This window comes from Branchiostoma belcheri, unplaced genomic scaffold (assembly GCF_001625305.1).
Source record: "Branchiostoma belcheri isolate BF01 breed outbred unplaced genomic scaffold, Haploidv18h27 scaffold13, whole genome shotgun sequence".
In the NCBI taxonomy this organism is placed as follows: domain Eukaryota; kingdom Metazoa; phylum Chordata; class Leptocardii; order Amphioxiformes; family Branchiostomatidae; genus Branchiostoma; species Branchiostoma belcheri.
Window position 1 is genome coordinate 3,749,290 of NW_017802713.1, and position 13,718 is coordinate 3,763,007.

The 13,718-nt window shown below is 41.1% G+C and overlaps 2 protein-coding genes across 2 annotated transcripts; both read right to left on the reverse strand.

The window, feature by feature from the left end:
- Window positions 1–1,488: 1,488 nt before the first annotated feature.
- LOC109463734 (hemicentin-1-like) lies at window positions 1,489–6,552 on the reverse strand. The gene is made up of 9 exons (XM_019760582.1): window positions 6,519–6,552; window positions 5,806–6,078; window positions 5,260–5,426; window positions 4,386–4,530; window positions 3,655–3,831; window positions 3,354–3,527; window positions 3,064–3,237; window positions 2,306–2,443; window positions 1,489–1,853 (listed from the first exon to the last, which is right to left on the reverse strand). The coding sequence occupies exons 1-9, from the start codon at window positions 6,550–6,552 to the stop codon at window positions 1,489–1,491; spliced, it is 1,647 nt and encodes a 548-aa protein (XP_019616141.1).
- Window positions 6,553–11,173: 4,621 nt separating this feature from the next.
- Window positions 11,174–12,965, reverse strand: LOC109463827. Its single transcript, XM_019760701.1, has 4 exons — window positions 12,895–12,965; window positions 12,684–12,800; window positions 12,111–12,227; window positions 11,174–11,550 (listed from the first exon to the last, which is right to left on the reverse strand). The coding sequence occupies exons 1-4, from the start codon at window positions 12,938–12,940 to the stop codon at window positions 11,288–11,290; spliced, it is 543 nt and encodes a 180-aa protein (XP_019616260.1). The 5' UTR covers window positions 12,941–12,965; the 3' UTR covers window positions 11,174–11,287.
- Window positions 12,966–13,718: the final 753 nt, after the last annotated feature.

Here is a 13,718-nt window from a genome sequence, read left to right on the forward strand (position 1 = left end):
TCTGGCAGGCATTTTTTGCTAAATTTGGTACTTTTTGTTTCAACAATAGAATTTTATGGGTTTTATGTCAAGTTACTTATGGTTTCTAATATTAATAACATCCCATATATTTTTATGTAAATTTTGTCATTAAATATGCATAATTTATGCTAATTTGATGACGTCATTGGCCACAATCCAAGATGGCGGACCATATCATTAGAACAGGTATATACAGGTTATTTTCATAAAAATTTCATCAATACTTCCATTTCTTTTTCCAAAAAAGGTTAAGATGAAGGTCTTTAGTATGTTTACTATGTATTTTAGGCTTTATCATGAAAAAAAACTATTTTTGAAAATTCAAGATTAATGATCCAAGATGGCGGATATCTTAAATATGCATGACGTCATTTTATGACGTCACCGGTGTTGCTATGGGCAACATAAGACTTGGTACACCCTAATATTCTGTCATAAACACTTTTGGTACAGTTATATTGAATACCTTTTAGTTTTCAGGGAAAAACCTATCTAGACGGTTTTGGCCAATAAAATCACATTAATGACGTCATAATGACTTCATATTACGTTATAACGGCATTAAAATTGTAGATGTGATAAATTTTCACTAGTACACCATCCTCTGAAAATTTGGTGGTCATACAACATACCGTTGGCGAGTTCTGAGGGGGGGTCAAAAGAGCCCCCCCCCCGGTCCCCCCATGCCAAAAAAAGCCCGGTCTAGGTAGTGTTAATAGACCTTGTCAACTCTAGTCTATTCGGCAGAATAGTGACGCCTACATTTCTATTGAACCAACCACTGTAATGTCTCGGTTACTATTCCAATATGTAATGCTTATAATTTGAACAATATGTAAGCTTTACTTAACATGTTGCAGTCTACTTTTCACAGAAGAATATATGAAAAAGTCTGCAGCCCACATCATCATCACCTTGCTCTGAAAAACAGTGCTTAACTTAAAATACACTATGATGTTAGATGTTAGAATTTTTACTTTAAACATAGCATTTTTAATAAAATTTCAAAACATCAACTTTTTTGTGTTGTTGATATATCATTATGCTCCTAGGAAGTTGTTGAAATCCTGGGATCATGAAAAGGATAAGATATGGTTTGGTCGGTGTTCATATTAGTTTCTTAGAAAATGCTAATAAACGACTAATGGCGACTAAAATCTGTTTTTGTTACAAGTTTGCTTGTTCATAAACTTTCTTCAAATATAGATAAAGTTTTCTTTATGATGTGTATATTAAAAGAGCACATTTAGAGTAAGAATATTCCTAATTGTCACCTACAAAATATGGAAATCAGGCAAAACGTTTTCGGCATTTTCAGCAGTAGCTGAAACTCTAATAGTTAGTTTCCGGGTCGTGTGACGCGTCCCTTGGATCCGGATGTGGTACGTTTTTATACTGTCCCCTAGGCTATAGTGACCGGACGGTTGTCGGCTCCAGGGTTTAAATCCAAGGGAGACGCCGTACCCGTCATCGCCTCAGCTCCAGGTAGTAGGGGCTGGGCTGTGGTGGCTGATAGGATAGTGGTTGGACGGTTTCCATGGGAACCTCGTACTCGTCACTTCCGCTTCCGGGTCGCTGCTGTAGTTCCAGGTGGTGGTCATTGGGCTGGTGTGTTTGGACAGTTTCCATGGGAACTTCGTACTCGTCACTTCCGCTTCCGGGTCGTTGCTCCAGCCCCAATCGGATGTCACTGGACTGGCGTGGTTGGACGGCTGGCGGGCGGAGGGTTTCCATGGGAACCTCGCGCTTGTCACTTCCGATTCCGGTTCGTTGTGACGCCACCTTCGCGTCATCTATGGTGTCATACACCCTGTCATCGTTGTCCCTGACGCCTGGAAAGACGTAGAAATTAACATTATAGTTATGCTGCCACTTTTGACCAATTGTTGATGACGTCTCAGCATTTCTAATATCACATGACCCGTAAATTTGTGAGATTACAAGTATTCCAACCTGAAGAAGATTGTCGTGAAATTGATAAAATACTGTAGCCGATACTTGATAATATGCTAAGTGGAGATCAAAATTGAATCTTACTGCAACTAAGTTTCTGGAATCAAATCATACATCATAGGGACTGGTGTCAAGGTTAAGGGAGTATTTTTCCTACTGAATTTGCGAAATCAAAGAAATGTTTACGGGGAAAGGCATATGATGCATTCAAGAAAAATCTAATTCTTTTGACTCTTCACTGCCACAGTAGAAGCTTGGACGCTCACTAAATCCCTAGAGAGGCGTATAAATGGCTGCTACACAAATTAAAGATGCTCCGTATGTTCCTTACCTCCGTCCTCCGTACCCATGCCAGCCCGTTTCTTGTGAATCAGGAAGACGCACATGTACACCAGGGCTGCTACCAGAACCACGGCTAGAATCGCTCCGACAACAATACCGGCAATAGCTCCTGCACCCAATCCTGCAACTAAAGCAGAATGTCAATGCTTTATACACAATTTTAAAAGTATTTTTTAATCTTCTTGGAAGTATTCTTATTAACTTACGGGCATAAATTCTGTATCATCATTGTACCTGTACCCATTATCAATGTTATGGTTACTATTTAGCTAGTACATTGTATGTTGTGCCTCATGTCATTCATTGTATATGTAATAAGCATGGACGTCTTATTATGAATTACATTTTAAAATGCAGAGGCTAGATGATGCTTTAGCCTATAATCCATTTTGTCTTATTTGTATAAACGCTGTAATAGAAGACCTAAGTCAAACTCAAGGCTACTTTTATTGTTCGACATTTTTAACTACGCCCTCTGCGAAATATTACAAATATAAACGCGCACCAGATATAGTATATTTTTTCTCTTTGCTAAGTTATCTTAGTTACATGTATCTAAAGGGGAAAACGTCAAAACTACATCTACAGAGATATACCTGCACAAGATACCCCTGTATCACATTCCCGTGTCTCCTGTTATGGCCCGCTACAGTATGTCCCACCGTTCTCTGGTGCAGGGTTGGCGCAGGTTAAACGATAAGAGTACTAAAATACATCTGTGGTGATATAACGTATACTTAAAGCTACCTGGACAAGACACGCCCGTATCACATTCCGGTGCCTCCTGAGCAGGTCCGTCACAGTCCGTCCCACCGTTCTCTGGTGCAGGGTTGGTGCAGGTTCTGTTTCGAGTCTCCGTCCCGACACCACACCTCACGCTACAGGCAGACCACGGGCTCCAGTCAGACCAACCACCGTCAACTGCATTGAGATAAATTAAAACTGAAGGTACTGAAAACCCTGAGTCTCCACCATTCAAATGAGTGCCAAATGAGTACTGAAATTACATCTCTGGCGATACATGTTTATAGAGCAACCTGGACACGACACTCCAGTGTCGCAATCTCGTGTCTCCTGATCTGGTCCATCACAGTATGTCCCACCGTTCTCTGGTGCCGGATTGGTGCAGGTTCGGTCCCGAGTCTCCGTCCCGACTCCACACGTCACGTTACAGCCAGACCACGGGCCCCAGTCGGTCCAACCGCCGTCAACTGCATTGAGATAAATTAAAACTGAAGGTACTGAAAACACTGAGTCTCCACCATTCAAATGTTGAAATGAGTGCCAAATGAGTACTGAAATTACATCTCTGGCGATACATGTTAGAGCTACCTGGACACGACACTCCAGTGTCGCAATCTCGTGTCTCCTGATCTGGTCCATCACAGTCTGCCCCTCCGTTCTCTGGTGCAGGGTTGGTGCAGGTTCTGTCCCGAGTCTCCGTCCCGACTCCACACGTCACGTTACAGCCAGACCACGGGCTCCAGTCGGTCCAACCGCCGTCAACGCCGACAACTACAAGTACAACGACAGGATATATTTAGAGCCTAAAGCAGTCTCGACCTCTCAAGCCGATAACCGATGTAATGACAATGTAAACTGATTTTAACGAACGTAAACCTGGGTATACTTGTTGTTAACGTTGTGCCATGTACAAGGCCATTTAAAGCTTAAATGACGGGTACTAGTAGTATCATCCAAACTCTCTTTAATTTGTCTCAGTTATAAAAGGAAATGAGAGGATTAGGATCTAGGAATCCATGCTCCGTACATTAACCTTCTTTTGGACAACGCCGCCAATAGTTAAGAGAACTTTATAACTTCCACTTTCAGTCTGCTGTGAGGCCATTTTGCCCTGAGCGTCCTGAAATAATATCCTGTGATGAAACGTAAGTACCATAAAGAAATAACAGTCCGGTATAATTAAATGAGCAACAATAGTCAAGCGCAAGAATGGTATATTTCCAACGACTGTCCAAAAGACGTTAGATGACTCCTCCCGGCATATTGACAGTGATATAAAATTGCCCGTGGACTAGACTTTTACCAATGCAGCAACAGAAACATACTGTTTGTGGTGCAGCCTAGAATCTCCACCCTCATGAGGATACGATTGTGCCAGGTCTGAGGGTAGAAGCGCACATAACGGGCATCGACGGGGTCGTCCAGTAAGTTCATTACAAGAGTCTTTGTGTCCGTGTTGCCCGCAAAGACCTGGACAAAATGTATAATTCAAATGAGGGCTTTTGTTTCACACATCTTTTATACTACCAAAGACACCAACAACTTCCATACTTTTGACATTCTATTTAACATAAGCAGTGTTCAATAAGTTAAACCCAATTCATCTAACGCAGCCATCGTTTGCACGTTTGTGATCGCAGCGAAAAATTTTGAAAAACATATGATTGAAACGGAACAGACTAAAGCAAGGGCAAATTTCGTATTTTGTTTAGGGCATGTTTTATGTATAGGAATACAATGAATACTTTGATGTAGATATGCATGATATTAATTAAGATAATTATGAATCTTCAGCTATCTTTAAAGAATATTGATGTATCCAAGTTACCTTATCTGAGCCGCCGCTGTCTGCATATGTCGTCCAAAAAGTTCCATTCCCACTATAGTCAAGTTTGTACGACGTCACCCATGAATAGTGAAAGGTATAAGCAGGGAAGAGGCCACCCTGAGTGAGGATGCCTGTGACGTGTTTCATCATCCCAAAATCCACCTAAAAGGTATACATGTTTTGACCTTTATAATAACGTAGCGTGTAGTGGATAATTCTAACAACAACGCCGTAATTAATATTATTTTCAATGTATTGAATTATGCAAGGTAAAAGCCTGGGTACTGTACTTAATTCTAGGGAAAAAAATACCTACCACAACGTTAACGTGCAAGCATACACGAGGTGAAAACCCTATAATGTCTACTTACCTGTAACCATTGTCCGGTTCTTTGGTGCCCTGGTCCCCAGCCACCCCAACCCCTGGTTTCTTTTAACCGCCCGAAGTAGGGCAGTTGACTGGAGTCCGCGTATTCAGATGCAGTGATGCTGCCATCAGGTATGGTGCCAGATTCCATCCCAAGTGGATTCTGACAGACTGGGAGGAGGGGGATAAATTGCATTCCTGTTGGTTTATATTTCCTTAAAGCGCGTAATGGAAAATGTTTTATTTGACACAAAACAGAAATACTGTAACGGTTAATTATAGCACGGAGATTGGACCTAATGTATTCTATTAAACGAACATAACAGAAAAGGTATACAATTCTAGTCTATACTAGATGGGGAAAAAGTAACGATTATTACATTTTCTACGCTCATCCAATGTAACTCAAATTGGGAATTCCACCTTGCAGCATTCTTATCCAAAAGAGAGGTAAATACATCACAATAGTCTCGTGTTAAGAAGATAATTTTGTATACGTATGTTTCACAAATTCGTGGGATGTTGATCCACTTGGTCATCCTTAACCCACCTGTGGTGAATGTCCCAGTGATTTCTCCGTTTTGTTGATTGCCCTGGTCAAAAGAAGTCAGCGTTAGGGTGTATTCTGTTTGGGCCAGCAGTCCCCGCACGGCTGTTGAGGTGGCTCCCGCTCCTGGTGCGGGAGAGAGGTCCTTAGACGAGCCCGACCCGTCTGCCGGCTGGTAGTGAAGCCTGTAGCGCGAGATCGGGAGACTCCCAACGACTGTCCATGAAACGTTCAGATGGCTCGCACCGGCATCATCGAGGGTCAGCCCCCAGAGCACTGGTAATAAATGGAATATTCAATTTGATTAACAAGATTTAAAGACCTCGACCTGTATGAAATATTTAGATATTGTTTTTTTTTTCTTCTCAATCACCAAAACGTCTAAAAGTCTTTATCGTGCAAGGGAAACAGCACTAGTTGTCAGCTACCAAAGAGATCATGTAATTTAAAACTACTGTAAAAACAGCCAGCAATGCCAGATGTAGGCGCGAGGCGTTCTTTCCTTGGGACTGACTAAAACCAAACACAATCATATATCGCCGGGCTGTCGATTACAAAATGACATAAGGACCTTGTGGAAACACACACACACACACACACACACACACACACATACCAAAAACAATATCTTTATTTTTTAATGCGGGTAACCATGATCACTAGACAAACAGCACTAACAACACTCTAACCGATGAAAGTCTACAACAGAAACCTACACTCAGTGTTGCACCCTAGAATATCCACCCTCATCGCGATTCGGTGGTTCCAGGACTGAGGGTAGAAGCGCACATAACGGGCATTGACAGGATTGTCCAGTAAGTTCGTTACAGGTGTGTCCGTGTCAGTGTTGCCGGTAAAAACCTAGAAGGCAAATGTATAATTTAGATCAGGGCGCAAGGCCCTGTAATCACCATACCTTTAAACTCCATCAGAAATATACTGTATATTCAGTAAGCTAAACCTACGCTGACGACAACCATAGGTGTGTGATACCCAGGTCATGTTATCAAGCGTGCAAATGTGATCACATAGGAACGTTTTGCGAAAATAATAGAACTGGACAGAATAGAGTCCGGACAATGTGGTATTTTAAAGAGGGTATGTTTATGTGTAACAAAAAGTAAATGTATGTATGTATAAGGTTACCGTATCTAAGCCATTGCTGTTAGCGTATGTTGTCCAAAACGTTTCATCTCCACTGTACTCGAGTTTGTACGACGTCACCCATGAATACCCAGAGTAAACCTGCATGTGGGCACCCTGAGTAACGATGCCAGTGATGCGCTTGATCACCCCTAAATCCACCTAATATAGTAAAAGGGCATTATCGTTTTTACTTTTATTATAATGTAACATGGAGCAAATCTTTCCAACAACACTAACGCCGTACGAAAGGTTGGGTACTTGCAGTGAATACAATTGCATTCAAAGAATTCTATTTCATTACATAGATGATTTCTTTTCATCAATTAAACTGTAAACAATCTACCTGTAACCATTGTCCGATAATTGAGCGCCCTGCTCCCCAGCCGCCCCAACCAGCAGTCCCCTGTAACCACCCGTAGCGGGGCTGTAGCTGACTGTGTGTATCGACTGCCGATGCAGTGATGCTGCTATCAGGTATGGCACCAGATTCCATCCCAAGCGGGTTTTGACAGACTGTGCGGAAAATAAATTAATTATACAATTGGTTTGAATGTCATTAAAAGATTCAACTGAAAGAAGAACTCGTATTTGTCTTTGATGAAAACAAGAAATACTAATAAGAACTAGAAAGGTAACATTTGCAAATGCATAAAGTTTACCTTCACCTGGTCTATCCCAACAAACTACTGCACTGTTTATTATTACTCAAAGCCAAATACATTCATATGTAGGGTGAGCAGGCTCACCAACTCTGTTCTTCTTCCCTTCTGCGAAGGTGGACATAATAATGATAATGTGGATGCAGTGCTTCATAAATTGTGTTTTTAAGACCAAGAAATATTTAACATGAGATTTACCTTGCCCAGTCACTGAAGCAGTCGTCCCTATCAGCACCAGGGCCACCCAGGACAAAAACCCTGATGTACATGGACCAGTCATCACGTCAGCGTACACACCTAAACACAAATCAGCAATTAGAGACTACATCCTGTCAGTCTGCGAGTTCAAAATACCTTCAGTACACATCATAAAAGAAAAAACAATAAAAAAACCTCGGCAAAATGCATCTTCAGCGTGCTGCATTTTACTTTTGTATCATAAGGCTGTTGAGCAGGTCATAAGTATACAGCCACACTAATTTACCTTTGTTAATGGCATAGCGCTGGGAGATTTAACATGTCAACGATTGTGATTGGACTAATGTGGTGGTGTGACACTGTTTGAAAAGAAGAAAGAGCGCCATGACACCAGGGCATTAAAGGAGCCTTTGTCTATTGTCTATTGTCTAACTTGTGGTCAAATTCTGAATGTATATTTTTCAAACGTAGCCACAACTAGTGCATTCTGTATACAACAGCAGAGCACGTCATGATTTCGAAAAGAATTGTTTAACATTACAAGAAAATTACCAAATATATGGGCCTAATTTCTGAGGAGGTCACCCAAAGATCGTTGGACTAGTAACGTGTCAGCCATTCTACCTTGCCATCGACCCTAATGATAAAAAAACTTAACTGCGGTTTGCCTTTTGTTTATTTTTGCATTTGTCCCCTCACTATCAGAGACAGTACAGAACTGCCGTCCTTGATAGAGATTACTTCCAATCGGTCTTTGATTGTCATGATGTTGAGAACGACTTGTTTTGAGACCAATTCAAGATATTGGAAATTCAGTTAATACAGTACTGAGTACTCACTCAAGACCGCATGCTTCCGAGGGGTGCTTAGCGTCTCGGCAGATTGTTCTCCGGGTAGATCTATCTCAGGCTGCCTCTCAAGCAGTGTTGAGGTCGAGGTCGTCCTTCAGTTGGCCACACCTCTGCTACAGAACCATGTGGTAGTAGGGGTTGCCTTTATACAGCAAAGCTCGACATTTAAAATCTGACTGCAAGCCAACCAGATTTTACCCTATTATTTGCTCCCTTTTCAGAGAATCGTTATGTGAAGACCCGCCCATTTCAGGTTCTGACTGCAAGCCAACACGATTTTACCCTATCGATTGCTTCCTTTTCAGAGAATTGCTGTGAAGACCCATCCATTTCTTGTTCCGGAGTGTGTACGTGCCAGGTGTCACAAGGATACGCGACAAGGAAACGGTTTGTTCTTAGGCCCACTATGCCACTATACAATGTGTGTTTGTTGGTCTGTAAATCGTGCCTTCGGGCAAGGTCTGTCAAGTCGTCGAGGAATAAGTCAAAATAATACGCTTCTTTGTAATTGTTTGATTGATGGAAGATGGTCAGGCTACAGTCGTTATTACAATCTTATGCAGGTATGTACGGTTTAAAGGTTTGCTCAAAGAATTTCGTAGACAAAGAACTTTTTACGTTGCGTGTCTTTAATATGGTACTTTCACATCCTGCATCATATAGCAATTGTTGTAGGATTTTCATACAGCTTTAAGGCCAGGTCGGAACAATGCTCCGGCACCCTTTGCAAGATTACTATCTTTGCCCTTACGTGTCCAGTAGGGGTGAAAACAACTTTGTAATGGGTGGGAGGAATTCAGACAAAATGCTGCTGATCTGAGAGGAGAATAAGACGTATAAACATAAAATACACTGGGGCCGTTAACGTGACATTGAATAGAGAGAAATGGTATCCTGTGTTGTGATAATCTAGACGTTTCTGATGCCACCCTCATATATAGAGCTGTTGTTTGTGGACAGCCCACGATAGATAGTAACTTTTTAAAACATCGCATTGTCAAAATTAGCCTCCGTGGTTACGTATCTTAAAAATGACTGGGGGAAGTTGCCTATTCCTGTTCCTTCTTACCGAAACATTTAGATTCATAACTACTCAGTACAGTGAAAATTAACCCTTCCTCGGCATCTTTTACGTTGTCAATGGCTTAATTGTGCTTAAATGCTTCAAGGCCAGGCTACGACAATAATCACATGTCCTTTGTAGGGTAATTATCCTTCACCTCAAATGTGCTGGAGGGGTGAAAACAACTGTTCAATTTCTGGGAGGCCAAATTCCGCCGAGTACAAGACGTTTGAACGTAAAACACACTACAGACCGACGGGTACATTGAATACCGTACCATCCCCGAGTGCAGTTACACCGACAATCGGTAGGATCGTAGACGGCATGTAGAGAGAAATGTATCCTGTGCTGTGATGATCTAGAGTCTACTTGTTGTTTTACCTGTATTCTCACAGAGATTTAAGCGACGATGATTACGACAAACATTCTCTTCGATAAAATTATGTTCCAGCAAGCTCTTAGTGATGGTGAAGCTCTTGACTAACTTCTCCACGCAACATATGCTGTTTACAAGTCACTTTACAAGTCAATTAAAAAAGCTAATATTTTTTTCTGACCTTCCTTTATGTAGCAACATTTGAATGTGCTACTTAATTGTCGCAATGCTCTATAAAACTCCGTTTGGTTAATTAATAATCTATATTTTATTATATTGTAGTTCACAGCTTTATCTGCCCTGTAATCTATTAATAACAAACATAAAGTGGCCGTAAGAGAAATGTACATTCCACAAGCTGTTGTTTGGTGTTAGTAATATTAGATCTTTTCGATGGTTCTTACGAAAAGCGGGGAAGTTGGTGATACAAAATAATAATCACAATTGAGTCCCTGTGGGTAGGCATTGATACATTTCCCAAACTGACCTTTCCTTGTGTTGCATCATTTGAATTTGCTACTTTCCTCATCCCTAATAGGAGCAGCTGATAGAGAGGACCCGGACCCAGTTGGAGGGACCTAGTCCGTGACCTATGCCCAAAGATGGGCTGTAGGCCTAAAAAAGTACGTATGTCATCCCTCATCAAGATATATAAAGGCCTCTGCAAACCCTTGCGTTGATTATTTTATATTATGACATCTGTGCTAAATAGCTATAGAGGTTTGGTTATTAGGATAAAACCTACTAAGTAAAAAAAATAGGTAAAAATGGCAAGTCATTACCAAGGCTAGCTGCAAATCTATTTTTTCAATAATATACTTGTTTTCCTTCTTTTGAGGGAGCCGTATATTTCGAAAGACCTTAGCTCTGTTGAAGAATTTGTGTTAGAATTCAAAGGTGTCGCCTCCTTTATTAATATTCCTTTATCATTGATACTACACTTAGCTCAGTATATTATATGTGCATAGACTATAACTTGGCGAACTTGTCGTCTGACATACGGATATGAAAGGAAGAAAAACAGAGACAAAATATTGCATGCAGTGAAATCTTTTATTGAAGTCTCAAAACAATCATTTAGGGTGATTGAGTAGTGGTTTGGCTTTGACCCGAGTTAAAACTCTTACTGCCAAACCATTCCGGCCTTGATGTAACTACTGTTACATCGCCTTGATGTAACTTCTGTTACACCTTAAGCACAGGCCATCCAGTTGACGCCTATACTATTCAGGCGTGTATCAGCCCAGGTCCAGAATCGCACGGTCAGGTGAGAAACATAGACGGACTGTACAACGACCGTGACGCGAAGGTTCCTGTCACGACTGTTGTCCACCTTTCTGAGACCAACGGTCACCACGGGGGTTCTCGGGAAGCTCCTGCTGAACGTGGCGGTCAGGTCGCGGTGCCGGCTGCCGGAACCGGAGTTGATGTTAGTGTTGAGTATACCAGACTCACCTAAAACGAAACATGAAATAAATAGAGAAAAAATAAGAGAAAATCCAGATGCCAGTGATTTCTTGTAAATGCTGGAATCAGCAAACGAATCGTAGATCGTTAATAATCGGCATTAAAAACGAGCGTTCGCCATGATGTCACGGCCAGCGAGTTACGGTTGGTATATTTTGCATGTGTCGTCAAATCATTTTGGATGTATATCATGGAAACAAATGCCTTTTTAAAAGCAGGCTGGCCCAAAATGGGAATAGCTTTTTCGACAGCGTCAGTTTGATGGCAATGTCGGACTAAAAGAATTGATGCCTTGAATTGGACTGATGTTATATCTAGGCCATAGGTAGGGCATGGAAGGAAACGTTCAAGTAAAAACAGGAGTTCTAGACAGGCCTAAAGCACAGAAGGGGCATAATATTGGGCCTGGCTGGGCATTGATGCATATAATAGTGCCTTTCAACACCCAACTATTGAACGCAACACTAAGCAAAAAATGCCTTGAGCAAAACAAGGCAACAGTTCTGCACTTAATTCAGTACGATTTATGTACTTTTAACAATACTCACAGCGGAAACTCTGGACCGTGCGCTCTCTGTTCGCCACCATTACCTGGAGCTGTCGTATCTCCTCCTGCTGCTGGAGGAGCCGGTGGATCACATCGTTCAGCGAGAAGGACACGGGAGCTGCTTAGAACAGCAAAGCATTTTAGAACGAACAGTAAACTAATGAATATGACAGTAACAGTAAAATGTAGCATTTTAAAGGCATCCGATTCGATTTCAGAGCAGCAAAACTGTAAATATTCTGAATAAATCAATTTTTATGATACTGCTTCACATTTATTTATAGCACATTTCAATCATTATTTCATACCTTGGGTATTTAACTGTAGAAACAACATCAAAGATGAGTCATTTATTTTATGGGCTCTACTTAAACCAGCCCAGACAGGGCCCTTCAACTAACCATTTTCTGTCAGAATTTTGGACATTTTGTCCCTTAGGGTTCATACACATTGGGGTACTGTGGTTTCAACTCAGTATGTCGATAAGTGACTAGAATATTGGCTTTGAAAGAAAACCGGGCTTCCAAACCCTAAAAACTGCGCTGGATGCCTTTAATAGACCCAAATAACCCACCTTCCGCATCCGTGTCTTCGGTCCCGCCAGCGCTGATGTCGCTGCTTCCTGCATCGATAAGTGCGGACGGACCTCGGGCGTCCAGCTGGGCTTCGTCTTGATCAGCCCCGCCAAACACTGAGGAAGATGATAAAACAAGTGAGTATTAAGAAAGCGTACATTCAAATTGACAGACCTGATATAACTCTGAAGAATGACCGATACGTCTTACCTTGCCCAAAAGTTCCACACAGAAGGATAAGGAGTGAGGTGTTCATGGTGACCCACGATGCTGCCACAACACTGTATGAAAATCCAAATGTCTAATCTAGGACTTTATATAGTGTCTTGTAATTTGACATAATGACATTGCATGCCCTGAAATCTATTGATAATGAATATGAAGTAGCTGTAAGAGAAATGTAAATGCCACAAGCTGCTGTTTTGATGTTAGTAGTGTTTGTACTTTTTAAAGGCTCTTGCGAAAAGCAGGAAACTCGATGGTGCAAATATTAATATTATTACAAATCACTTCAGGCAGCGATACCTTTCCTAAACTGACCTTTCTCTAAGTGTAAACATTTGAATTTGCTGCTTCCCTGTTTCCTTATTAAAGTTTATACAGACCTCTGCAAATATTTCATTCTGTTACTTCAAGTTCTGTGCTTTAACAAAACAAAGTTATATTTTGAGGCCACATATTAGAGCTCAACGCATAGTATATCATACTAATACATATAGCTTACAAATAACACTATGGAAAGCTTAGGATTTTTGTTACTTGAAAAACGTCCTTACAACTTGAAAATCTTTTATTTAAGAATTCATTTACCATCGACGCATAGTATAAAAGAGGTTTTAAGAAGTCGACTGGGAGAAAGACACGTCTTGTTATTGTCTGATGATTCAGTCCTTATCCGGCTGGGGTCATCATGGTCTGTAAAATTCCATTTCAGATGCTTGATCTGTTTAAAAAACATCCACAGGACGCTGGGCTAAATTTGAAACATATTTATCAAGACATCAAAAGTTTTTATCCGGCCTTGATGATTGATA

What these genes read in the sequence shown, in the direction of transcription:
- LOC109463734 (XM_019760582.1), bottom strand. Translation starts at nt 6,552, where the DNA reads ATGAGGGTGGATATTCTAGGGTGCAACACTGAGT. An exon ending in GAACCGGACAATGGTTACAG is followed by an intron (nt 4,531 to 5,259) that starts GTAAGTAGACAT and finishes CATTTTGTCCAG; the next exon opens with GTCTTTGCGGGCAACACGGA. An exon ending in TACGGGCGTGTCTTGTCCAG is followed by an intron (nt 2,444 to 3,063) that starts GTAGCTTTAAGT and finishes ATTCTGCTTTAG; the next exon opens with TTGCAGGATTGGGTGCAGGA.
- LOC109463827 (XM_019760701.1), bottom strand. Translation starts at nt 12,940, where the DNA reads ATGAACACCTCACTCCTTATCCTTCTGTGTGGAACTTTTGGGCAAG. An exon ending in CGAAGACACGGATGCGGAAG is followed by an intron (nt 12,228 to 12,683) that starts GTGGGTTATTTG and finishes TGTTCTAAGCAG; the next exon opens with CTCCCGTGTCCTTCTCGCTG. An exon ending in CACGGTCCAGAGTTTCCGCT is followed by an intron (nt 11,551 to 12,110) that starts GTGAGTATTGTT and finishes GTTTCGTTTTAG; the next exon opens with GTGAGTCTGGTATACTCAAC.